The sequence below is a fragment of the Cyprinodon tularosa genome, unplaced genomic scaffold, assembly GCF_016077235.1.
Source record: "Cyprinodon tularosa strain WSP-4 unplaced genomic scaffold, ASM1607723v1 ctg537, whole genome shotgun sequence".
In the NCBI taxonomy this organism is placed as follows: Eukaryota; Metazoa; Chordata; class Actinopteri; order Cyprinodontiformes; family Cyprinodontidae; genus Cyprinodon; species Cyprinodon tularosa.
The window spans coordinates 43,940-69,278 of NW_024039271.1; the positions used below are offsets into that span (position 1 = coordinate 43,940).

A 25,339-nucleotide genomic window follows, 5' to 3' on the forward strand; every position below is an offset into this window, starting at 1 on the left:
CTCTCCAGAACCAACTTTGGACGTACCTGATCCGCCCATAAACACACCTGGTTCTTTCTCTGGACCTCAGGACTCGCTGCCATGTCCAGACTAGTAATGTATTCCTAAATCCTAAAGCATCCATCTACTCTACCTTCACCGCTGGACTCCAATATGCCCTGGAAGGCCTTCCCATAATCATAGCCACGCAGCCGCAGCTCTTTGTAGACGTCATGTGACTTTAGTTTAATATTGGAGTCATTCGCGTTTTCCTTTTGCTGATTCAAAGCGATTTGGAGTGACTGAAGATCGTTGTCCTCAGTGATGCTAACTTTACCTGAAATAAAGTGAAACACAAAGTTTAACACCCTGATTTTCTGCATTTGCTGAATACATGAAAGCTGATAAAAAGAAGTTCTTACCGCTAACAACCAGGTTTCCGTTCTCTGACACCTCAAACCTGCTGGTGGCGGGCATCAGGTGCACCTCTAACTGAACAGAGCCTGAAATGAGCAGATTTAGGAAGATGTTGGGCTTTTCCATCATAACTGAACAAATGCATATGAAAATCAAAAATGTTCTGCATAAAAGCAGAGCACCAAGTATTTCCAGGCACTAAATAGTGCAAGGTGCCGCAGGAATGGACGGCTCTTGATATAAAACAATAGAACATCAATTTATTTTCATTTCTGGCCACATGAAAGGAATTCCCGGGAGCTGTGCCAGCCCTGCACGTCCCAACCCAACACTGAGGCATTTCATCCAGCAGGGGGCACTAATGAAGACCTGCTGTGCTGGCATCAGTGTCCTCTATGGAGGAAAGTTGGAGCTGAGAGGAAGCAGTTGGATAAGCCCCTTTAGGCTGCACCCTAGGTGCTCTAAGACGCGTCACGGCAGATCATTTCCCGAGCAGCTGTTGGACTTACATGTCCTGGTTGCTGAGGTGTCCTTTCTCTTCCTGTAAAAGGTCTGTAGTTGCGTGGATACTTTCTAAGAACCCCATTTTTAACATCCTACCTACAAAATAAAAACCATCATATCCAGGTTCAGATCCATTTGGTTCTGTTTTGTTTTTTTCACCTAAATCAGCTCATCTTTACAGCCGTAATGGATTTTTTTTAACCGGATCCTTTGTTTGGACCAGATTTTTTTTCCCCCTAAAACCTCACAGGGTCAGTTAGACAATGACCGGCAGACCTTCTCTCCTTGCTGGTGTTGTTCGCCTGCTCTACTCACCATTACCTTGCTTCTTTATTTTACTGACTAGTTGTTATAAAGCAGCGTAATGATGCCTAGATTTTTTAGTTTTATTGAAAGGATCCCCATTAGCTACAGCTATGCTGCAGCTATTCTTCCTGTGGTCCTGAAAAAATATATACATTAAAATGGTCACAGAGAGAGAATCCTGACCAAAGGTGTCCTTCTGAGCCCTGCTGCTCTCACCGGTTTTTGGCAGGATGGTGGCCCTGTGAATCTTCACGTCATCAAATCTCACAGGGGTGCTTTCCATCACGATCCCCTGACTCCTGACCAAGGTGCGCCAGGCCAGCAGCAGGTAGCCCGTTGCTGGGTAGAGAAAGCGGCCGTCGATGCAGTGCTCGATCAGGTAGTTGTCCGGGGACTCCGGGTTTATCTCTGTTACAATCAGAGGGATGACAGGGAAGCAAAGGAGTCAATACTAGAGGGAGACATTCAGACCACATGCTGGGAATCTGAACTTTTTGTTTTATACCAATATTATAGATGGCAGCAGATTTAGATCCTCCTGAGCTGTGGGAGAAATGTTCTACTTTGGGGACATCCCAGGTCTGACTGTGGTCCCAGCCAATCATGGGAGAGATCATGGGGGTGCCGACCGGGACAGGGTAGCTCACCGCTGGGTACAGACCAGCAGAATCCAGGTTGATCCTAAAGGGGTTTAAATTACTGTTAATAAAATCAGCTTAGCCTGTTAGCATCGTGACTAAGGAGCAGAGAGGAGCTCACTCACCCGTTCATGTAGAGTTTTCCAATGTTTGAGAGGAAGAACTGGAGGTTGTTGGTGTGTCCTCTCTTCATCAAAGGAAGGATTGAGCAGGATTGCTTCAGGCTGCGCTTCAGGATGGCCTGAGGAGGAAACATCAGTCTGAATGTTTGCTGATCTTTAGTTCATCACGTGTCTAATGGCAGCGATGGGACACACAACTAGAATAGAGCAGAGGTTCTCAGAAACCTTTCTAACATGACTGACCTTATAAAAATTGACAGATTAAGAGTACACAGGATATGGGAACATCTTGGAGCCGGTCTGATAGAGGATAGCTATCTGTAACCCTGAAGCATAGAAGCAAGCTGCATGAAGTTCAACACATGGATGGCGTGTCAGTTTCTGATACGGCCAACTCAACATCCACCTGATGCAACACATAGACTCACAAGGTAGAAGCAGGAGATGACCTTCATCAGGGCTCAAACTTTGCCGGACGCTCGCGGATGTGATTTTTGAGCCCACAGCTGTGCAAGCTCTAAGCATTTTTTCTCTGTCCTGTAACGACCTGATCTGGAATAAACTCTGTTATATTTTTACTCCTGTTTTATAGTCCTTTTTATATGGTTTTACCCAGTTTGAGTTAAGAATAGTAAATAACTTGCTCCCAGGAAAAGAACCGGTGAGGGGGCCCCCGGGGCGCTACAGCCTTTCTTCCAAGGGGACAATTCCTCCTCATTTTAACACTTCTAAACTAGGTCCTCTGCGAAGGTGTTGTTGTGAGCAAAAACATGTCCCCGCCTCCTCTGCAGACACTCTGCTGCACCCCTCCCAAACTGTAGCTGACCGCAGACAGTGCCGTGGACAGGAGGCCGGCTTGTTTTGTTTTTTTTGACCGAAATTGCGGAAAACAACTCATGAAGTTTGACCCGCTAGAAGAGCGAGGTGCGTGAGAAAGCTGTGACCCTTTTTCCACCTGGATCCCCGCTCTTTTTCGCCCTCATGTCCCTCCAATGTCGGACAACTTGCCCCCACTTCCGCACCGCTTTGGCCATATCTAGACCCACGGCTACTTCCTGATTCTCTTGCGTTGTGGCGTGTAGATTTCCCATCAGTCTCACTTACATTTAGGAGCAGAAAATTAGCATCCAACATCCAATATAGAAAAGCAATGTATGAAGATGAAATAATTCAATCATTTTGGATTTTCCTCCTGTTTATGTCCAGGAAGCAGCAGGTAGCAACGAGAGAATACCTGCAGCAGAGCATGAGGCGCGATCTCCAGCACCACGGCGTTGTCAGGTACCATACTGAGGGCCTCCTGGAAAAGCACGGGGCTGAGCAGGTTGTTGACGTGGTAGTCGGCTGAGCTGTACCTCGCCAGGGGAGAGTCCCACTCAGACTGAGGTATGCTGGTGCTGATCCACCGAGAGGAACGCTGGCGGGGCTCCTTGATCACCTGTGGATCACAGCAAACAGCATTAGCTCGTCAGAACTGACTGCACAGACAATGTTTTCAGGTGGAATTTCTCACTTCAAAATAGTTTCCAACTACTTTTTACCCGCTGATCACAGCAAACATAGCAAAGCTGCTCTCTGCATTGAACACAGGAGCAGCAGAAGCATCAGACGCATCTGGACACACTTTACTGGACGGCTGACCTTAATGTGGATCAGAGATGAAGCAGCAGAAGCTCCTTTGATGCCGTTCGGTCTAAACGTAGCATAACCGCTACCATCTCACTCATCCACCAATCAGACCCCTTGACCTCATCAGGATGATTCTCACCCTAAAACCACTGGATTCCCTCTCAGTGCCGTGAGAACAGAGCTGGACGACGTGGTCAGAAATTAGGTCAGAATATATTTCTACATTTTGCTGATATAATTCTGATATCGATCCAAGCAGCCTCAGAACAGACTGCAGCAGAGGTCTGTACAAACATCTGAACATTTTTATGCAAAGTCCATGTAACTCTAAAACATTCATGAAATGACTGTTAAAAAAAACTAAGTATTTTTGGGAGCACATTAAACGAGCTGATAATTTCTTCTTCTTGACTCTTTTATTGCTCTTCAGCCTTCTTTATTTTTAAGATGTTCCTGACCACAAAAACTCCTCAGCCTGAAAGATTAGGTTCAAAAATCATTGTGAAATGAGTAAAATTGCTCCTAACTAGCTCTGAAGGTCGGGAACTATTTCCTAAGGTCGAGTTATTGAGAAACCTTATAGCCGGCGCAGGCAGCACTTTAATCCCCCTCTCTAATCTTGACTTTAATGTTTTGCCGCTGACCGGCAGCTAGCTCAGAGCCAGTGACCGGCAGCTAGCTCATAGCCAGTGACCGGCAGCTAGCTCAGAGCCAGTGACCGGCAGCTAGCTCAGAGCCAGTGACCGGCAGCTAGCTCAGACCCAGTGACCGGCAGCTCATAGCCAGTGACCGGCAGCTAGCTCAGAGCCAGTGACCGGCAGCTAGCTCAGACCCAGTGACCGGCAGCTCATAGCCAGTGACCGGCAGCTAGCTCAGAGCCAGTGACCGGCAGCTAGCTCATAGCCAGTGACCGGCAGCTAGCTCATAGCCAGTGACCGGCAGCTAGCTCAGACCCAGTGACCGGCAGCTCATAGCCAGTGACCGGCAGCTAGCTCAGAGCCAGTGACCGGCAGCTAGCTCAGACCCAGTGACCGGCAGCTCATAGCCAGTGACCGGCAGCTAGCTCAGAGCCAGTGACCGGCAGCTAGCTCAGAGCCAGTGACCGGCAGCTAGCTCAGACCCAGTGACCGGCAGCTAGCTCAGAGCCAGTGACCGGCAGCTAGCTCAGACCCAGTGACCGGCAGCTCATAGCCAGTGACCGGCAGCTAGCTCAGAGCCAGTGACCGGCAGCTAGCTCAGAGCCAGTGACCGGCAGCTAGCTCAGACCCAGTGACCGGCAGCTCATAGCCAGTGACCGGCAGCTAGCTCAGAGCCAGTGACCGGCAGCTAGCTCAGAGCCAGTGACCGGCAGCTAGCTAAGAGCCAGTGACCGGAAGCTAAGAGCCAGTGACCGGCAGCTAGCTCAGAGCCAGTGACCGGAAGCTAAGAGCCAGTGACCGGCAGCTAGCTCAGAGCCAGTGACCGGCAGCTAGCTCAGAGCCAGTGACCGGCAGCTAGCTCAGAGCCAGTGACCGGCAGCTAGCTCAGAGCCAGTGACCGGCAGCTAGCTCAGAGCCAGTGACCGGCAGCTAGCTCATAGCCAGTGACCGGCAGCTAGCTCATAGCCAGTGACCGGCAGCTAGCTCAGACCCAGTGACCGGCAGCTCATAGCCAGTGACCGGCAGCTAGCTCAGAGCCAGTGACCGGCAGCTAGCTCAGACCCAGTGACCGGCAGCTAGCTCAGAGCCAGTGACCGGCAGCTAGCTCAGAGCCAGTGACCGGCAGCTAGCTCAGAGCCAGTGACCGGCAGCTAGCTAAGAGCCAGTGACCGGAAGCTAAGAGCCAGTGACCGGCAGCTAGCTCAGAGCCAGTGACCGGAAGCTAAGAGCCAGTGACCGGCAGCTAGCTCAGAGCCAGTGACCGTCAGCTAGCTCAGAGCCAGTTACCGGCAGCTAGCTCAGAGCCAGTGACCGGCAGCTAGCTCAGAGCCAGTGACCGGCAGCAAGCTCAGAGCCAGTGACCGGCAGCTAGCTCAGAGCCAGTGACCGGCAGCTAGCTAAGAGCCAGTGACCGGCAGCTAGCTAAGAGCCAGTTATCGGCAGCTAGCTCAGAGCCAGTGACCGGCAGCTAGCTAAGAGCCAGTTATCGGCAGCTAGCTCAGAGCCAGTGACCGGCAGCTCAGAGCCAGTGACCGGCAGCTAGCTCAGAGCCAGTTACTGGCAGCTCAGAGCCAGTGACCGGCAGCTAGCTCAGAGCCAGTGACCGGCAGCTAGCTCAGAGCCAGTGACCGGCATCTAGCTAAGAGCCAGTGACCGGCAGCTAGCTAAGAGCCAGTGACCGGCAGCTAGCTCAGAACCAGTTATCGGCAGCTCAGAGCCAGTGACCGGCAGCTAGCTCAGAGCCAGTGACCGGCAGCTAGCTCAGAGCCAGTGACCGGCAGCTAGCTCAGAGCCAGTTATCGGCAGCTAGCTCAGAGCCAGTGACCGGCAGCTAGCTCAGAGCCAGTGACCGGCAGCTAGCTCAGAGCCAGTTATCGGCAGCTCAGAGCCAGTGACCGGCAGCTAGCTCAGAGCCAGTGACCGGCAGCTAGCTCAGAGCCAGTTATCGGCAGCTAGCTCAGAGCCAGTGACCGGCAGCTAGCTAAGAGCCAGTGACCGGCAGCTAGCTCAGAGCCAGTTATCGGCAGCTAGCTCAGAGCCAGTGACCGGCAGCTAGCTCAGAGCCAGTTATCGGCAGCTAGCTCAGAGCCAGTGACCGGCAGCTAGCTCAGAGCCAGTGACCGGCAGCTAGCTCAGAGCCAGTGACTGGCAGCTAGCTCAGAGCCAGTGACCGGCAGCTAGCTCAGAGCCAGTGACCGGCAGCTAGCTCAGAGCCAGTGACCGGAAGCTAGCTCAGAGCCAGTGACCGGAAGCTAAGAGCCAGTGATTGGCAGCTAGCTCAGAGCCAGTGACCGGAAGCTAAGAGCCAGTGACCGGCAGCTAGCTCAGAGCTAGTGACCGGCAGCTAGCTCAGAGCCAGTGATTGGCAGCTAGCTCAGAGCCAGTGATTGGCAGCTAGCTCAGAGCCAGTGATCGGCAGCTAGCTCATAGCCAGTGACCGGCAGCTAGCTCAGAGCCAGTGACCGGCAGCTAGCTCAGAGCCAGTGACCGGCAGCTAGCTAAGAGCCAGTGACCGGCAGCTAGCTAAGAGCCAGTGACCGGCAGCTAGCTCAGAGCCAGTGACCGGCAGCTAGCTCAGAGCCAGTGACCGGCAGCTAGCTCAGAGCCAGTGACCGGAAGCTAAGAGCCAGTGACCGGCAGCTAGCTCAGAGCCAGTGACCGGAAGCTAAGAGCCAGTGACCGGCAGCTAGCTCAGAGCCAGTTACCGGCAGCTAGCTCAGAGCCAGTGACCGGCAGCTAGCTCAGAGCCAGTGACCGGCAGCTAGCTCAGAGCCAGTGACCGGCAGCTAGCTCAGAGCCAGTGACCGGCAGCTAGCTCAGAGCCAGTGACCGGCAGCTAGCTCAGAGCCAGTGACCGGCAGCTAGCTCAGAGCCAGTGACCGGCATCTAGCTAAGAGCCAGTGACCGGCAGCTAGCTCAGAACCAGTTATCGGCAGCTCAGAGCCAGTGACCGGCAGCTAGCTCAGAGCCAGTGACCGGCAGCTAGCTCAGAGCCAGTTATCGGCAGCTAGCTCAGAGCCAGTGACCGGCAGCTAGCTCAGAGCCAGTGACCGGCAGCTAGCTCAGAGCCAGTTATCGGCAGCTCAGAGCCAGTGACCGGCAGCTAGCTCAGAGCCAGTGACCGGCAGCTAGCTCAGAGCCAGTTATCGGCAGCTAGCTCAGAGCCAGTGACCGGCAGCTAGCTAAGAGCCAGTGACCGGCAGCTAGCTCAGAGCCAGTTATCGGCAGCTAGCTCAGAGCCAGTGACCGGAAGCTAGCTCAGAGCCAGTTATCGGCAGCTAGCTCAGAGCCAGTGACCGGCAGCTAGCTCAGAGCCAGTTATCGGCAGCTAGCTCAGAGCCAGTGACCGGCAGCTAGCTCAGAGCCAGTGACCGGCAGCTAGCTCAGAGCCAGTGACCGGCAGCTAGCTCAGAGCCAGTGACCGGCAGCTAGCTCAGAGCCAGTGACCGGCAGCTAGCTCAGAGCCAGTGACCGGAAGCTAGCTCAGAGCCAGTGACCGGAAGCTAGCTCAGAGCCAGTGACCGGCAGCTAGCTCAGAGCCAGTGACCGGAAGCTAAGAGCCAGTGACCGGCAGCTAGCTCAGAGCCAGTGACCGGAAGCTAAGAGCCAGTGATTGGCAGCTAGCTCAGAGCCAGTGACCGGAAGCTAAGAGCCAGTGACCGGCAGCTAGCTCAGAGCTAGTGACCGGCAGCTAGCTCAGAGCTAGTGACCGGCAGCTAGCTCAGAGCCAGTGATTGGCAGCTAGCTCAGAGCCAGTGATCGGCAGCTAGCTCATAGCCAGTGACCGGCAGCAAGCTCATAGCCAGTGACCGGCAGCTAGCTCAGATCCAGTGATTAGTGTATTGTTTTTCAGGAGCGGTCCAAAGACATACTGAGGTTAAAGCCAAACCAAAGGCTCATGTTCTGAGGGGTAACTTTAGTCAAGCTGTGAGGTTTTCTGACTGTTGGACCAAACAGGCCGCCGGTCACACAGCTCACAGCAATCAGTTATCAAACATTCAGACTGCACTTTAACTGTGCAGTGGTTCAGCTCAGCACAGATCTACAGACGAACACTAAGGACTTTCTGTTGCAGCAAGGAACCACGGACATTGCACTGTAGGAACCGAGGAAAGAACAACCACTTTAAGCTACAGCCATGATGATGATAAGAAAGCAGAAATAACAGGAAATGTGTTTGGAGTTGCTCTAAAACAACTTGAATGCAGCGAGCAGCTGTTGAATCCAGGAAGGTCTGCGTACCTTCTTTAGAGCAGCCAGCAAGTTGGGAGCAATGGAGGCCATATAGTAGGAGTGGAACGCCACGCCGGCACTGCGAACCTCTTTGGCAAATATTCCTTGCTCTTTGAGGTTAGACACAAAAGCCTGGACAGCTTCCTGCAGAAAAAACAAAAAGCCGTTAGTTAAGACCTGCATATCTGAGGCTGCCATCTGTCCTGCTAGGCTGGATGGTGTGCAGGTAGCTCTGTGACCAGAGCATCGGTTCTTCTGGTTCTGTTTTTCTAGCAGCTGTTGTTATGCTTGATACCAACATTCATGGCTGTTTGGGGCCTGTGAGTAAAAACATTGATGAAGATCATCAGAACGTTTCCATCAGGAACTCTGAACATCATAAACCGTCTCAGATACTTCATCCTGTTGGAACAGTTTATCAGCCGTTTGATCAATGGGAGAAATTACCTGCTGAGTCTCAAGAGCACGTTTTTTAATTTGAATCAGGATTTCATTCTGCTTATTCTCGTACTGACTGTAAAAATGTCTTCTCTCTTCAAATATACTCAATCCTACATATTTTTACGCACACAGAACCTCTCTGTGGACGTCTTCTTACTGGTTCGTCTCCCGCTTCATCCAGGACTGTGTCACAGGGAGGCAGCCTCAGCAGAGACTCCCAGACCGCCCCCCATCCAGACCGCCCCCCATCCAGGCCGCCCCCCCCATCCAGGACGCCCCCCCATCCAGACTCCTCCTGAGGCGCTCCAGGCCAGCAGAGAGACATAGTCATTCAGCGTGTCCTGCTCCTCCTGGGATTATGTATTCTGATGAAAAGTTATCAGGATTCTGAAAAAACTAGCAGCAGAAATGAAGCCTTACTGGGAACCAGTCTCTGTCTAACATACCCAACTGATCCCAGTATTCCTGCTGATACAAAAAACCAAAACAGGCAGCCCAGACTCAGCTACTCATCTGCACCTCCAGGCAAAGGCTTGGAACCTGCGGACCTGCCATAAAGGCTGGAAACCCGCAGACCTGCCATAAAGGCTGGAAACCCGCAGACCTGCCATAAAGGCTGGAAACCCGCAGACCTGCCATAAAGGCTGGAAACCCGCAGACCTGCCATAAAGGCTGGAAACCCGCAGACCTGCCATAAAGGCTGGAAACCCGCAGACCTGCCATAAAGGCTGGAAACCCGCAGACCTGCCATAAAGGCTGGAAACCCGCAGACCTGCCATAAAGGCTGGAAACCCGCAGACCTGCCATAAAGGCTGGAAACCCGCAGACCTGCCATAAAGGCTGGAAACCCGCAGACCTGCCATAAAGGCTGGAAACCCGCAGACCTGCCATAAAGGCTGGAAACCCGCAGACCTGCCATAAGGGCTGGAAACCCGCAGACCTGCCATAAGGGCTGGAAACCCGCAGACCTGCCAAAAAGGCTGGAAACCCGCAGACCTGCCATAAAGGCTGGAAACCCGCAGACCTGCCATAAAGGCTGGAAACCCGCAGACCTGCCATAAAGGCTGGAAACCCGCAGACCTGCCATAAAGGCTGGAAACCCGCAGACCTGCCATAAAGGCTGGAAACCCGCAGACCTGCCATAAAGGCTGGAAACCCGCAGACCTGCATATGCTGTTAACACAGTTGAACATGAAAGAAGGAGCAGCTGAAAGGTCTGACCTGAGGACCAGAGATAGTGACGGAGTCTTCAGCGTTGTGGCAGGCTGGAACAACTCCCTGAGGACACTGGCTGATGCACTCCTCCCAGGTCAACCCTGCAGAGAACAGAAGCTTCATTCAATCAGATATATTTAGGAAATTAGACAGGAACCATAAAAACGTCCATGATCTCATCATTTCACGGGTAATATTTCATTGAGGAACTTCATCAGCTTAACTGACTAAAATGTGAGCCAGAAACTGAGTGGTTTCTAGAACAACCATCACTGGTTCTCCAACAACTGAAGCTGGACGGAGGTTATTAAGGTTGGTGTTACCATGTCCAGACACCAGGCCTCCAGGCGCACAGGGACCTTTAAGCCCCGCCAGCACGGCAGGTTGAGATTCATCGACCCATTTCTGGGACAGGAGCTACTGAACTGAGACTTTCGTCAACCGGCAACAGCTTCTGAAATCCGTTACCATGGCGACAGATCCTGATGACTGATAGGTTTATATTGGATTTTAAGATATTCTTTATGGACCCAGGAACCCAGTTAAAGGCGGCCCCTGGGAAGAACCCTTGACTAGTGACGTCCAGGAGGCTGATATGTGTCAACAGCTGTTATTATGGTAACAATTGAACAAACCAATCATAAGAGCAGAGAACATCTCTGCAGAGCCCACACATCCTGCACACCAACTGTTTAGACTTTTACCGTGTGGTTATTTAAAAGCTCAGTTCGTCCTGCTGCAAACATAAGCAATAGAATTAGATAAAGTTGCATTTCCTGTGAAAATGCAGCGTGAATGCTGTACACTAAACTGTAAGCTGAAAAACGGCAGAAACAAAGACAAATAAAAGCAAAAACTGCTAAAAATGGATGAATTAGCAGAAATCAGAAACCTGACAAACAGCAGGAGCAAACAGAAATCACTCAGACAGAAAATACTGAAAGGATAGAAATGAGTAGAACACATAAAAGCTTCCTGGCTGTCCTGAAAGATGGAGGAATGAAGCCAGTTAGAATAAATAAAACCTGCTGAGATCTAATAATTCAACAGAAACGACTCATTGTTTGCCAAACAGGCTTCCTTATGCCAAACCTTCCTCTTCCTACAGAATGTTCTCTGTGCAAAAGGTGATGGTGTAAAAAACTGGGTCGTTTTAAAAGCTTTTCAGGTGAAAGGCCAACAACTCTTACTCATTTCAAAACCATAGAAGTTATCAAAGAAATTCCTTCATTTTCATGTCTGATGGGAAACTTCCACTAGCGGCATGTCTCTGCATCAAACGGTGAGTTAAAAACGTGTCGTTTAAGGTTACGAAGCTCCAATTTCAGGAAACTCTCCCATTGGTGGACTTCTCAGCGCTCTAAGACCAGTTGCTGAAAAACTGTAAATTCAACAACAATGAGGATTACATTTCCTGAATCCAGACAAAAATTCCTATGTTTTGATGTATAATTTATCTGGATAGAGAGAATAAGAAGACTTGATTTGCCTTATTACTTTAGCACCATGAACATTCTGTCATTGACTTCTATTATAAATCCCAAAATCTGGAAAAAAAAAATGTTCAAAAGTTTGAAGCATCACTGAAGCAAAGCTGTAAAAGATGCAAAAGGCTGCATGTCACAGTAATAGCTGATGGGTGTGAAAACATTTTAAAAGTTGATTGGTGTTTGTATCTGAAGGTATGTGGGAGTGATTAAATGGCAAAAACCGTCAAGTTTGAGCAGAAACTCCATTCATTTAAAGGGAGAAAAAAGCAGAAAATAATCAGCATTTTTAAAAGGTCTAAAAATCATAGCAGGACTGTCCTAAATGAGCTGAATGTTGTGAAAATGGCAGAAAGTATGAAGCAGTTGAAACGATTCAAGAAGAACAGGATGGCTCCTCACCAACTGCTGCCATGCCTCCTGCAGGAAGATCTGCCACCTTGATGCAGTGGCCTCTCCAGTAGGCAGCCAGAATGGCCTCACTGTGGCTGAAGGAACCATCAGCGTATCCACAGGCCAGTTCTCCCACAGAGTGTCCTATGATGCCGTCCGGCTCAAGGCCCATCTTCCTGAGCAGATCGATCAGGGCAATCTGCAAACAGGAAGCAGAGACGTTTCACAGCTGCTGGTTCCGGTCTGACCACTGAAGAAAAAAAAAAGACGGGTGTATACCTGTATGGCAGCAAGACCAACGAAGGCGTTAACCGTGTCCTCAAAGGTGGCTTCGTCCGCTTCACGGAGCAGCTGAGACACAACCAGGCCGGTCTCCTTCAGGGCGACATCGGAGCGCAGAATGGACTCTCTGAAGTCCGGCAACTGCATGAGACTGCGGCCCATCCCGGCCCACTGTGTCCCCATACCTGTAGACCGCACAGATCTGCGTCAACCAGGCGCACCAACCACCATTGCTCAGTCCCACTGCCCTGCATGCTTTGGATGTCTCTCTGGGGCAGAACTCCAGCTTAACTGCCTGCAGCGAGCCCAACTGCGTGCAGCGAGCCCAACTGCCTGCAGCGAGCCCAACTGCCTGCAGCGAGCCCAACTGCCTGCAGCGAGCCCAACTGCCTGCAGCGAGCCCAACTGCTTGCAGCGAGCCCAACTGCCTGCAGCGAGCCCAACTGCCTGCAGCGAGCCCAACTGCCTGCAGCGAGCCCAACTGCCTGCAGCGAGCCCAACTGCTTGCAGCGAGCCCAACTGCCTGCAGCGAGCCCAACTGCCTGCAGCGAGCCCAACTGCTTGCAGCGAGCCCAACTGCCTGCAGCGAGCCCAACTGCTTGCAGCGAGCCCAACTGCCTGCAGCGAGCCCAACTGCTTGCAGCGAGCCCAACTGCCTGCAGCGAGCCCAACTGCTTGCAGCGAGCCCAACTGCCTGCAGCGAGCCCAACTGCTTGCAGCGAGCCCAACTGCCTGCAGCGGGCCCAACTGCCTGCAGCGAGCCCAACTGCTTGCAGCGAGCCCAACTGCCTGCAGCGAGCCCAACTGCTTGCAGCGAGCCCAACTGCCTGCAGCGAGCCCAACTGCCTGCAGCGAGCCTAACTGCCGAGCCTAACTGCCTGCAGCGAGGCCAACTGCCTGCAGCGAGCCCAACTGCCTGCAGCGAGCCCAACTGCCTGCAGCGAGCCCAACTGCCTGCAGCGAGCCCAACTGCCTGCAGCGAGCCCAACTGCCTGCAGCGAGCCCAACTGCCTGCAGCGAGCCCAACTGCCTGCAGCGAGCCCAACTGCTTGCAGCGAGCCCAACTGCCTGCAGCGAGCCCAACTGCTTGCAGCGAGCCCAACTGCCTGCAGCGAGCCCAACTGCCTGCAGCGAGCCCAACTGCTTGCAGCGAGCCCAACTGCCTGCAGCGAGCCCAACTGCTTGCAGCGAGCCCAACTGCCTGCAGCGAGCCCAACTGCTTGCAGCGAGCCCAACTGCCTGCAGCGAGCCCAACTGCTTGCAGCGAGCCCAACTGCCTGCAGCGAGCCCAACTGCTTGCAGCGAGCCCAACTGCCTGCAGCGGGCCCAACTGCCTGCAGCGAGCCCAACTGCTTGCAGCGAGCCCAACTGCCTGCAGCGAGCCCAACTGCTTGCAGCGAGCCCAACTGCCTGCAGCGAGCCCAACTGCCTGCAGCGAGCCCAACTGCCTGCAGCGAGCCCAACTGCCTGCAGCGAGCCTAACTGCCGAGCCTAACTGCCTGCAGCGAGGCCAACTGCCTGCAGCGAGCCCAACTGCCTGCAGCGAGCCCAACTGCCTGCAGCGAGCCCAACTGCCTGCAGCGAGCCCAACTGCCTGCAGCGAGCCCAACTGCCTGCAGCGAGCCCAACTGCTTGCAGCGAGCCCAACTGCCTGCAGCGAGCCCAACTGCTTGCAGCGAGCCCAACTGCCTGCAGCGAGCCCAACTGCCTGCAGCGAGCCCAACTGCTTGCAGCGAGCCCAACTGCTTGCAGCGAGCCCAACTGCCTGCAGCGAGCCCAACTGCTTGCAGCGAGCCCAACTGCCTGCAGCGAGCCCAACTGCCTGCAGCGAGCCCAACTGCCTGCAGCGAGCCCAACTGCCTGCAGCGAGCCCAACTGCCTGCAGCGAGCCCAACTGCTTGCAGCGAGCCCAACTGCCTGCAGCGAGCCCAACTGCTTGCAGCGAGCCCAACTGCCTGCAGCGAGCCCAACTGCTTGCAGCGAGCCCAACTGCTTGCAGCGAGCCCAACTGCCTGCAGCGAGCCTAACTGCCTGCAGCGAGGCTAACTGCCTGCAGCGAGGCTAATGCTGTATCCTGCTCCCTGCCTCCTTTTTCAAAGGTCAGGATCTGAGCCAGCATGGAAATTCAAGAAGGGCTCACAGGAAAAATAATAGAATATAGTCTACTTTTTCTACAGGTTTGTTAATTTGCATAATTGCTCTTAAACACAGAAAATAAATAGTTTTTATATATTAAAAAATATAAGGCTGACTAATAGCTTCTCCAGCATTAAACTGGGCCATTATTTTTTTAGGTTTGTTACGCCATATTGGACCATGCAGAACACAGACTCGGTATACGTTTGATAGGTTTACGTCTATTTTTAATATATTTATCACAGAGAGCAGGAGTTTCACCTCCTGAGCCGCTCCCTGAGAACCGACCAATCACAGCTTAGCGTTCCACCAACCAGTCATTGTCTCCTTGGCAGCAATTTCTACAACACATGCAGCTCAGAGTCGCTCGCTGAACGGGTTTATTCACTGCATGCTGGGAAAGTGCAAAGCATTTCCAGAGCATCTGATTGGTTGGTTGAAGGCTGCCTCTGATTGGTGCTTCCTGGGTGAACTGCTGCAGGAACTAAAAGGCAAAAAGTTTTCCTGCTGAACTTACTACCCAGGGGGGGTTAGTGCTGCTGCTCCACTGCCTGGGTGCAGCCTGGACAAGCTGCTGCCTGCCTGATTACATGAATGAAAGAAGGTGAATGATGACTCACCGGAACAGACATACCACAGCGGTCTGCCTGCAGCCTGAACCAGCTGCACCTCCCTGATGTCACTCTGTGAACCGAGCAGAACGTAACCCCTGTAGGGCATGCTGGCCACAGGCATCTCTGACAGGCTGCTCAGCAGAGACAGGAAGCTTTCATTGGTGTTGTGATCCTCCGCCCTCTGGAGGAGCGCCTTCACCGCAGCCTCGGTGCGGCCGCACGCTGGAAGCATTCTGGGAACTGTCCTGAGTCCCGCCGGGTCGGTGGGTCCGGTCGGGTCGGTGGGTTTACCGGCGGGACGAAGAATGACATGAACGTTTGAGCCCCCGAATCCAAAGGAGTTGATTCCCACAATGCCTCCTTGAACAGGAATGGGCCGGTCTACCACCTGGACCCGACCGTCGCTCAGGGCGGGGATGTCAGGGTTGGGCTGTTTGAAGTGCAGGTTGGGAGCCCAAAGGCCTCGCTCCAGAGACATAACCACCTGAGGACAAGATGAACACAGCAGAGGACACTGAAACAGCCCAGAGCTTCTGCAGCAGCTTCATATGGATCCACCAATAAAAACAGAAAGTCTAAATATCAGCTGAATCTGCTCCGCCTGATGGGGGCCCCCTGACCGCAGCCTGGTTCTGCTCACCTTGGCCAGAGCTGCCAGACCAGATGCCGGTTCTGGATGGCCCATGTTTGATTTGGTGGAGCCAATCAGCAAAGGCTCTCGTTTGGCCTGGCAGAAAACACCCACAATGCCGTTCACCTCCTGCGGGTCTCCCACCTGGAGGCACAACACAGAGACGCAGAGAGATGAAGCCGTCGATGAGACAGGAGAGGCCTCGATGAGGAGGAGTCGCAGGGATTGTTGACCTTGGTTCCGGTGCCGTGGGCTTCTACGTACTCCACTTGATCAGAGGAAACGTTTGCCTTCTGATAGAGAGAATGAACCAAGGTCTGCTGCATGTCACCTGATGGGAACGTGACGCCTGAGGAGAGCAGAACAGAAGACCGATTACAGGAAGGCGGACCCACAGCCTGCCAGGTGCTCTCTAAAGCTAAATAACTAGATCATCTAGGATTTCCTTGGCTTTGAAAATGGTGCAGAAAGAAAGGAAACCAGGAGGCCAGCTCAGGTTCTGAACCAAAGAGCAGGACGTCTGATTCCCTAAATCCACTACAGCAGCAGGCTGTGAACCTTGGAGATGAGCTTTACTTTGAATAGGACATTCCCTGCATCCTGACAGAGCTGCTGTGGGAGGAGTTCCAGGCAGAGATGTTCTCCACAGGGACGTCTTCTCGGCCCCTTGATTGTTCTGCTTCCTGCTTTCGCTCAGATTTTAATGAAAGCTCTGAATCCGTTCATCCATCTGATCGTCTGTCTGTAGTTCTGCAGGTTTCTAAGCACCAACCCTCTGCGGTTTAGGAATACCAGATCCACTCCTCCCAACATCCCTCGGCTCAAAGATCCAGTCAGGATTTCGAATCATTTTAACTCCTGTTAGCAGCAGCGTCTGGTTTAGCCTGAAGGTTCTGGTTGGTTCTGCAGGGTTCAGGACTCTAATGACACCAGTCTGCTGCATTCATCCAGCAACAGCATCAGAGATCATTTTCTCCAGGATATCAGGAACTGTGCTGAAGCTGAAATATAGCGATCTACGTGAAGGCAGACCCGGTCCAGATGTCTGGTGGCTCCACTGACCTTGCTCTTTGTATCCGTCCGTATTGTTGCCTGCATTGATTATGGTGGCGTAGACTCTCTTTGCTGCAGACGTCCTGGTCAGCAGCACCGCCACCGCCGCTTCAGAACGGCAGTATCCATTCCCTAAATGAAAACAGGAGCTGTGAGTTAAGGCAACGCCGACCAGAATCAAAGCTAAATGGAGCCCTTCTTGAATTTTCTGCTGTTTGTTTCTACCTGAGGAGTCAAAAGACTTGCAGGTCCCATCAGGGCTGAGCATCCCCAGCTTCATGAACTGCACCGAAGTGTTTGGCTTCAGCAGCAGGTTGACTCCTCCCACCAGGGCGGCGTCGATGTGGCCCTGCCGGATGGCGTGGAAGGCGTTTTCTAAGGCCAGCAGGCTGGAGGAGCAGGCTGTGTCGATGGTCACACTGGGGCCTGTGGGGATGAAAACACTGGTTCACTGCGCTTAGAGAGGAGCTGGTCCCAGTACTCCCAGTTACACTGGTTCTGGATGCTAAGTGTACCTTTGAAGTCAAAGAAGTAGGAGAGTCTGTTGGCCAACATGGCCCGCTGGCAGCCCGTCATGCTGTAGCCCAACAGCTCCTCTGGGTCTCTGCTGAAGGCCTCGCCGGCTTCAGAGCCGCTCACTCCAACGTAGACGCCAGTCCTGCTGCCGCGCAGACTGTTCGGGTTCAGACCTGTGGGCGACATATTTCAGCAACAGCCACACACCTCGGCTTTACAACTATTTCTGATTCCCCACCTCCATCCACGATGGCTTCATAGGAGACCTCCAGCATGAGCCGCAGCTGGGGGTCCATGGTATGGGCCTGTTTGGGGTGGACGCCGAAGAACGCTGCATCGAAGTGACTGATGTCCTTCAGTTTGCCATTTCTTTTGGGAAGACCGTACAAACCTGGAGAAACGCAGAAGGACTGTGGTTTAACTGGTTCCTTACTGCTTTTGGGGGTAGCAACAATAAGAACAACGAAGAGACAGAGCATCCTCTCCATGTCGGCCATCTTAACATCCGATGTGAAGCCTGAAGGTGGGATGAAAAGATCAGGCAACGACTTCTGCTACGCCTCCAGAGTCACAGCAAACGGCTGCAGAAGGTCCCTTCTTCATAAGCTGAGGTCAGAAAATACCTTCATCATCCAAAATTAAATGCTTGCTAATGCTAACCAAAACTAAACATTAGCATTAATGGACTAGCAAATTAAATGTTTGCTAATGCTAACCAAAGCTAAACATTAGCATTAATGGACTAGCAAATTAAATGTTTGCTAATGCTAACCAAAGCTAAACATTAGCATTAATGGACTAGCAAATTAAATGTTTGCTAATGCTAACCAAAGCTAAACATTAGCATTAATGGTCTAGCAAATTAAATGTTTGCTAATGCTAACCAGAGCTAAACATTAGCATTAATGGTCTAGCAAATAAAATATTTGCTAATGCTAACCAAAGCTAAACATTAGCATTAATGGACTAGCAAATAAATTAAATGTTTGCTAATGCTAACCAAAGCTAAACGTTAGCATTAATGGACTAGCAAATTAAATGTTTGCTAATGCTAACCAAAGCTAAACATTAGCATTAATGAACTAGCAAATTAAATGTTTGCTAATGCTAACCAAAGCTAAACATTAGCATAAAGCGTGGTTTATGTTTGACTTGACTCATGATGGCTGCATAGCCAATTTGTCAATCATAATGAGCCCTTTAGGGCAAGGAAAAGTTAAATGTCAACTAACGCTAATTGGTCTATCACCTGCATCTATTGCTTTAATCCATTATAGAAAAACACTGCTATAAGCAACTGATCAGTGAAGGAAAACATAAATCCCCTGGATCCTTGAACGCCACCTTAAGGTGAGGGAGGGATTTCACATAGAGGCCAGGCTGCCCTGGTTTTAAAGGCCCCTGGGAGGGTCTCTCAAGGCAAATAGGGTATGGGTAATGGGTCAGACAAAGTGGTTCAAAGAGCTCCCATGAAGACAAAAAAGGGTGCACATGACATCACTCAGTATGGCGGAGCTGGGACCTCGCCCTGGAGCCTGGTCTAGGGTTTGGCTTCCTCGGTGAGCGCCTGATGATCTGTTTCTTCCTAGCGCGTCTCGCCCAGGCTCATCCGGAAGGAATAATGATTTAGCAGTCGGCCTTCCTTCCTACCCTCACCTAAGGTCATTAATCTGGATCAGGACCCAAAGAACTAGATCCTGGATCCAATCTTCCTCCGCAGGGAGGCTGGGTTCTCCCTCAGGGAGAGGGTGAGGAGCTGGGTCATCAGGGAGAGGCTCAGAGTAGAGCCACTTCTCCTCCACAGCTGAGGAGGATCAGACATCTTTATCTGATGGACGCCTCCCTCTGAGGGGTTCCAGGGATGTCCCACGGTTAGGAGGCTTGGGGGACGACCAGTACACCATGGACGGACAATGGCCGTTTTCCAGACGAAAACCCCAGTTTTTCAAAACCAGGTTAATCGCTAATAATCTGATTTTGGCTCTTTTCTCATTTGATTCTAACCCCTCGCTTGCAGCTGTGTGGCCTCTGCCCCAACCCAACCCAACCCCCCACCCCCTGATTGTTAGATCAGAAGCGACTGGCGCGGTGTGTTTGTTGATGTTCGTACGATGTGTTCAATGGTATCATGAATTCAGCGGGTCGACCCGACTCTGGTGTTCCCACAGCATGCCGATCAAAGCCGAGGAGATTTTAAAACTGGTCGCTGCCGAGTCGTTTGACCCTGGTAGACACTTGCAGTGAGCCGTTTCAACTGCCACTAAAATCCCATTGCTCCAGTTTAAACTGGTTTGTCAGCCAGTGGGAAAGGGGTAGAATGTCTCTGCTGGCCTGAGAGATGATGAGGAGATGGAAATCTGGGAGTCTCTGCTGAGAATGCTGCCCCCCTGACCCGGTCAGTCCCAGATGTTGCAGATGACGAGTATGAGTTCCCTAAAACATTCATTCAAAACCAAAGAAAAACTACCAACAGATTTTTTCAAACGACACAAGCAACACCCAGGAACCATTCTGTAACTGCCTTCAACTGGCGTCTGATCGAGTGTTAGCGCCGAGTTAGCCTCCAGCGTCTTCTTTGCGACAATCAGCCGGTGGCATCTGATCAAGTGTTAGCACTGAGTTAGCCAAGGTTGAACGGATTGGTGCGAGCAGGTTCACCACACTGGAGGTCTAACCTGGTGTCCACCGACGGTCGTCCTCAGTCACCATGTCCACGCCTTTGATGAGGTTTTCCCAAAACTCCTCCAGGTTGTGGGACTCTGGCAGACGGCCTGATATTCCGGCTATGACGATCTCCTCCATCCTGAATCACTGTAACACAGATAAGGTGAGGATGAAGACATTTAACACATAAGGAGACACGTCTTTGTCCACAGGGTGTTAAACACCAAGACCCATTCTACCGTTAGAATCTCTATAAACCTCATAAAACCCATAATCAGATATCTGGATGAACTTTGATATTAGCTGCTGGTCGTTTCATCCAAGCAGACCCCAAAGGTTGAGGTCTGGAGACCGGCTGGGACCTCCAGGACCTTGACAAGCTTTTAAAGAGGCCCCTCCCTGGTTGGCAGAGCGTCGTGTTTAGATGATCGCTGTGCTGGAAGACCCAGCCACCTTCAATCCTCCACTGAGAGGAAGTTCAAAGACAGATGATGAAGATCACAGACCTCTCAGATCTTTCTAAGGAGGAGAAGTTCCACAATCAGATGTGGAATAAAGACGTTCTCAGATAGAGTATTGCTGCTGCTCCTCATCTTCAGACCATGGCTGTGGGAACGTCTATCCTGGTTGTCTTCCTTTGATCTGCTGGGTCTCACCCAGAACCTCCTTCAGGAAGAGCCTCAGCCCAAACAACAGCTTAGTTCTGGAGCAGGATGACGATCCAAAGCAACTCAAGATGAAGTTCTGGAGTTAAAACAAAAGTCTGACCCTTGGTTCCCCTAAACTGATCCTTGGTTCCCCTAAACTGACCCTTGGTTCCCCTAAACTGACCCTTGGTTCCCCTAAACTGACCCTTGGTTCCCCTTAACTGACCCATGGTTCCCCTTAAATGACCATTGGTTTCCCTTAAATGACCCTTGGTTCCCCTTAACTGATCCTTGGTTCCCCTTAAATGACCCTTGGTTCCCCTTAAATGACCCTTGGTTCCCCTTAACTGACCCATGGTTCCCCTTAAATGACCCTTGGTTCCCCTTAACTGATCCTTGGTTCCCCTTAAATGACCCTTGGTTCCCCTTAACTGATCCTTGGTTCCCCTAAACTGACCTTTGGTTCCCCTAAACTGACCCTTGGTTCCCCTTAACTGACCCTTGGTTCCCCTTAACTGACCCTTGGTTCCCCTTAAGTGACTCTTGGTTCCCCTGAACTGACCTTGGTTCCCTTTAACTGACCTTTTTTTCCCCTTAACTGATCCTTGGTTCCCCTAAACTGACCCTTGGTTCCCCTAAACTGATCCTTGGTTCCCCTTAACTGATCCTTGGTTCCCCTTAACTGACCTTTGGTTCCCCTTAACTGATCCTTGGTACCCCTAAAGGATCATTGGTTCCCCTAAACTGACCTTTTTTTTGCCCTTAACTGATCCTTGGTTCCCCTTAACTGACCTTTGGTTCCCCTTAACCGATCCTTGGTTCCCTTTAACTGACCTTTTTTTTCTCCCCTTAACTGATCCTTGGTTCCCTTTAACTGACCTTTGGTTCCCCTTAACGGATCCTTGGTTCCCCTAAACTGATCCTTGTTTCCCCTAAACTGATCCTTGTTTCCCCTAAACTGATCCTTGATACCCCTAAACTGATATTTGTTTCCCCTTAACTGATCCTTGATACCCCTAAACTGATATTTGTTTCCCCTTAACTGATCCTTGATACCCCTTAACTGATCCTTGATACCCCTAAACTGACCTTTGGTTACCCTTAACGGATCCTTGGTTCCCCAATACTGACCTTTCGTTCCCCTTAACTGACCTTTTTTTCCCCTTAACGGATCCTTGGTTCCCCTAAACTGATCCTTGTTTCCCCTAAACTGATCCTTGTTTCCCCTAAACTGATCCTTGTTTCCCCTAAACTGATCCTTGTTTCCCCTAAACTGATCCTTGTTTCCCCTAAACTGATCCTTGATACCCCTTAACTGATCCTTGATACCCCTTAACTGATCCTTGATACCCCTAAACTGACCTTTGGTTACCCTTAACCCTTGGTTCCCCTTAACTGACCTTTCGTTCCCCTTAACTGACCTTTTTTTCCCCTAAACTGATCCTTGGTTCCCTTTAACTGACCTGTGGTTCCCCTTAACTCACCCTTGGTTCCCCTTAACTGACCCTTGGTTCCCCTTAACTGACCCTTGGTTCCCCTAAACTGATCCTTGGTTCCCCTAAACTGATCCTTGGTTCCCCTTAACTGACCCTTGGTTCCCCTTAACTGACCCTTGGATCCCTTAAACTGACCCTTGGTTCCCCTAAACTGACCCTTGGTTCCCCTAAACTGACCCTCTGCTCCATTTAACTGATCCTTGGTTCCCCTTAACGGACCCTTGGTTCCCCTTAACGGACCCTTGGTTCCCCTAAATGGATCCTTGGTTCCCCTAAACGGATCCTTGGTTCGCCTTAACTGATCCTTGGTTCCCCTTAACTGATCCTTGGTTCCCCTTAACTGACCCTTCGTCCCCAAACTGATCCTTGGTTCCCTTTAACTGACCTTTGATTCCCCTTAATGGATCATTGGTTCCCCTAAACTAACCTATGGTCCCCTGTAACGGATCCTTGGTTCCCCTAAACTGACCCTCTGTTCCCCTTAATGGATCCTTGGATCCCCTTAACGGATCCTTGGTTCCCCTTAACTGACCTGTGGTTCCCCTTAACTGACCTGTGGTTCCCCTAAACTGACCTGTGGTTCCCCTAAACTGACCTGTGGTTCCCCTAAACTGACCCTAGGTTCCCCTAAACTGACCCTAGGTTCCCCTAAACTGATGGCTGCCGGGTCAGTTTCAGAACCACAGTTTCTATCGGGTTGAACTGCTAGGGGTCCATCACCGACCACAGGGGCCCCCCCTCCTATGGGGGCCTGAAGACCAAGCTTGGTCAGCCATGACCCCAGGAGAGACAAGGAGATCATAGACCTTAGCAACCTCATCCTCCAATGGCTGACCAACAGCAACAACCAGTCCTTTCAATTCCTGATCAAACCATCAACCTACAGTCAATCTCAGCTTGACTGAGACCACAGCTGGCATCATTTGTGATTGTTAAAGACACCATGTGCACATTAGAGACTGACACGGGAGTGGATTTTCACTCCTGTCCTGTCCCACTCCCACAGAAAAAAATGGTGTCCCGTCCCGATCCCGGGCCAGAGTAGAAATCTAAATCCTGTCCCGTCCCACTCCTGGTGAAATTACTCCCACTCCCATCCCGCTCCCATTCAGAATGACTCCCGCTCCTGCACCACTCCCATTCTTGTTGTTTTTGAGCGCGGGTGAAAAACTCAGAGCGGAAGTTACTATTGGTTTGCTCCCGCTCCCGTCTGCTCCCGTTAATGTTTAATCCTGTACCGTCCCAATCCCATGATCGTTACTAATACTGACTCCCATCCCACGGGAATCCCACGGGAATCCCGTGACCCGTGGGATTCCCGAAAAAATGTCAGTCTCTAGTGCACATCACTGATTCACAACTAAAGTCACCAGCATGTCCACATTCAACGGGTCCACCACAGCGGAGAAGATCAGATCAACTGGATATGGACTGGCCCTTGGATTTAGGCCCCCCTGGGTGCAGAGCCCTGGACCGGCCCCTTGATTTAAGGCCCCCTGGGTGCAGAGCCCTGGGCCAGCCCTTTGATTTAAGGCCCCCTGGGAGCAGAGCCCTGGGCAGCCCTTTGATTTAAGCCTCCCTGGGAGCAGAGCCCTGGACCGGCCCATTGATCTAAAGCCCCCTAGGAGCACAGCACTGGACCGGCCCATTGATGTAAGGCCCCCTGGGAACAGAGCCCTGGGTAGCCCTTTGATTTAAGGCCCCCTGGGTGCAGAGCCCTGGTCCAGCCCCTTGATTTAAGGCCCTCTGGGTGCAGAGCCCTGGAAGGACTTTGATTTAAGGCCCCCTGGGAGCAGAGCTCGGACCGGCCCATTGATTTAAGGCCCCCTGGTTGCAGAGCCAAGCAAAAGGAATCAGATCATGAAATGATAAATAGGGAGCATCTCAGACTCCTGCAGGAACCTGTTCAGACCGGATCTATTGATGCTCAGAACCGGTTTGGAGTTCCTGATGGAGGCTTTTAGAAGTGGAAGGTTCTGGCCTCCTGAAGGAAAGTTACAGCAATGATGTCGGACAGTGATCAAAGGCACCATGATGACACGTTACTGGAAATAAGCAGCTGACAAATCAAGATTTTTAACTGAGTGTTTTAAATTTAAAACAACCAAGTAAAGGATTCGATAGTGACTTTATCAATAATTACATCAAAAGTTAAAACCTCTAAGGTTAGGGCTGCTCTATATTAAAATAAGTGGATCCGCGTGGGTCCAGGACTCACCTGTGTTCTGCGTGTCGCGCTGCGATCTGAATGAAGCTTCTGCTGGGGAATATAAATGCGCTGTGTTATGGATGGCCACGCCACATGGGCTGACAGCCGCTTCACAGTCATGGCCAATGAGAGCAGAGGCAGAGCTGCTGGATCCACTGATGGAGCAGCTGCCGACGTCACAGGTCAGAGATGCTCGCGGGGTTACTGGAGTTCACAGCCTCATCAAACCAAAAGAACCTTCTTACTTTATTTCAGGCTTTTTTCTTGAGGTGCCTGAGACACAAACGGTGTGAAAAACACTAAACTGGTTTAATAAAAAACATTTCATTTGCTTTAATTTTTCCACTGATGCTGTAAAAATGAAAGATGCTTCGAAGGACCGGCTGAACCAGACCGGCCTCTGATGTCACCGATGGACCCCTCTGAATGGCGGCGCACGCAGCCAATCACGCAGCGGAGGTGTGAGCGTCTAACCAATCCTCTTACAGAGGCGCGTGATTTCCAAAGATAAGGCGATTACAAGGCGGGACAAACCATGACGTCACCTGCAGCTCTCGCGCGATCTGTTTGGGTTACTGGAGTTCATCCTCTGAGCCAGGAGGCTGTCTGCACTACTGTAACCTGCTACTGTGGTGATGGACAGATAAACATGGCTGACTGATAGCAGGTCAGACAGGACAGCCTGCTACCAGGCTGCTACCTGGCTGCTACCTGGTTGCTAACAGGCTGCTACCTGGCTGCTAACAGGCTGCTACCTGGCTGCTAACAGGCTGCTACCTGGCTGCTACCAGGCTGCTAACAGGTTGCTACCTGGCTGCTAACAGGTTGCTACCTGGCTGCTAACAGGCTGCTACCTGACTGCTACCAGGCAGCTAATAGGCCTACATTCATTGCCTAGTCAGTAAATAAAGACAGAGAAAAATATCTGCACTGATTTAAATCTTCTCGCTCATAATTTAAAAAAACATCTTGAAGAAAGATGTTCTTCAAGATGTTTTCACAGTTTTTATTCCTTCAGTTAATGGACCGACCAGAAGGGAAGTCAGTTTAGCTTTGAGACTCTCAGTTAGTCGCCAGACTGGCTAACGG

General features: G+C 51.4%; 1 protein-coding gene across 1 annotated transcript in view; it reads right to left on the reverse strand.

Annotated features, from left to right (window-relative positions):
• The window catches only part of fasn (fatty acid synthase), a 46,710-nt gene extending 22,062 nt beyond the window's left edge, over nucleotides 1–24,648 (reverse strand). The window contains exons 1-19 of the mRNA XM_038304516.1: nucleotides 24,260–24,648; nucleotides 19,910–20,045; nucleotides 17,473–17,625; nucleotides 17,234–17,407; nucleotides 16,944–17,144; nucleotides 16,728–16,850; nucleotides 15,899–16,014; nucleotides 15,675–15,809; nucleotides 15,041–15,518; nucleotides 12,282–12,469; nucleotides 12,012–12,201; nucleotides 10,129–10,223; nucleotides 8,476–8,610; nucleotides 3,201–3,404; nucleotides 1,970–2,085; nucleotides 1,712–1,887; nucleotides 1,423–1,614; nucleotides 402–482; nucleotides 134–316 (exon numbers count right to left, since the gene is read on the reverse strand). Coding sequence (XP_038160444.1) covers nucleotides 134–316; nucleotides 402–482; nucleotides 1,423–1,614; nucleotides 1,712–1,887; nucleotides 1,970–2,085; nucleotides 3,201–3,404; nucleotides 8,476–8,610; nucleotides 10,129–10,223; nucleotides 12,012–12,201; nucleotides 12,282–12,469; nucleotides 15,041–15,518; nucleotides 15,675–15,809; nucleotides 15,899–16,014; nucleotides 16,728–16,850; nucleotides 16,944–17,144; nucleotides 17,234–17,407; nucleotides 17,473–17,625; nucleotides 19,910–20,036 — 3,067 coding nt within the window. The 5' untranslated portion in view covers nucleotides 20,037–20,045; nucleotides 24,260–24,648. The remainder of the gene's footprint in view (nucleotides 1–133; nucleotides 317–401; nucleotides 483–1,422; nucleotides 1,615–1,711; nucleotides 1,888–1,969; nucleotides 2,086–3,200; nucleotides 3,405–8,475; nucleotides 8,611–10,128; nucleotides 10,224–12,011; nucleotides 12,202–12,281; nucleotides 12,470–15,040; nucleotides 15,519–15,674; nucleotides 15,810–15,898; nucleotides 16,015–16,727; nucleotides 16,851–16,943; nucleotides 17,145–17,233; nucleotides 17,408–17,472; nucleotides 17,626–19,909; nucleotides 20,046–24,259) is intronic.
• Nucleotides 24,649–25,339: the final 691 nt, after the last annotated feature.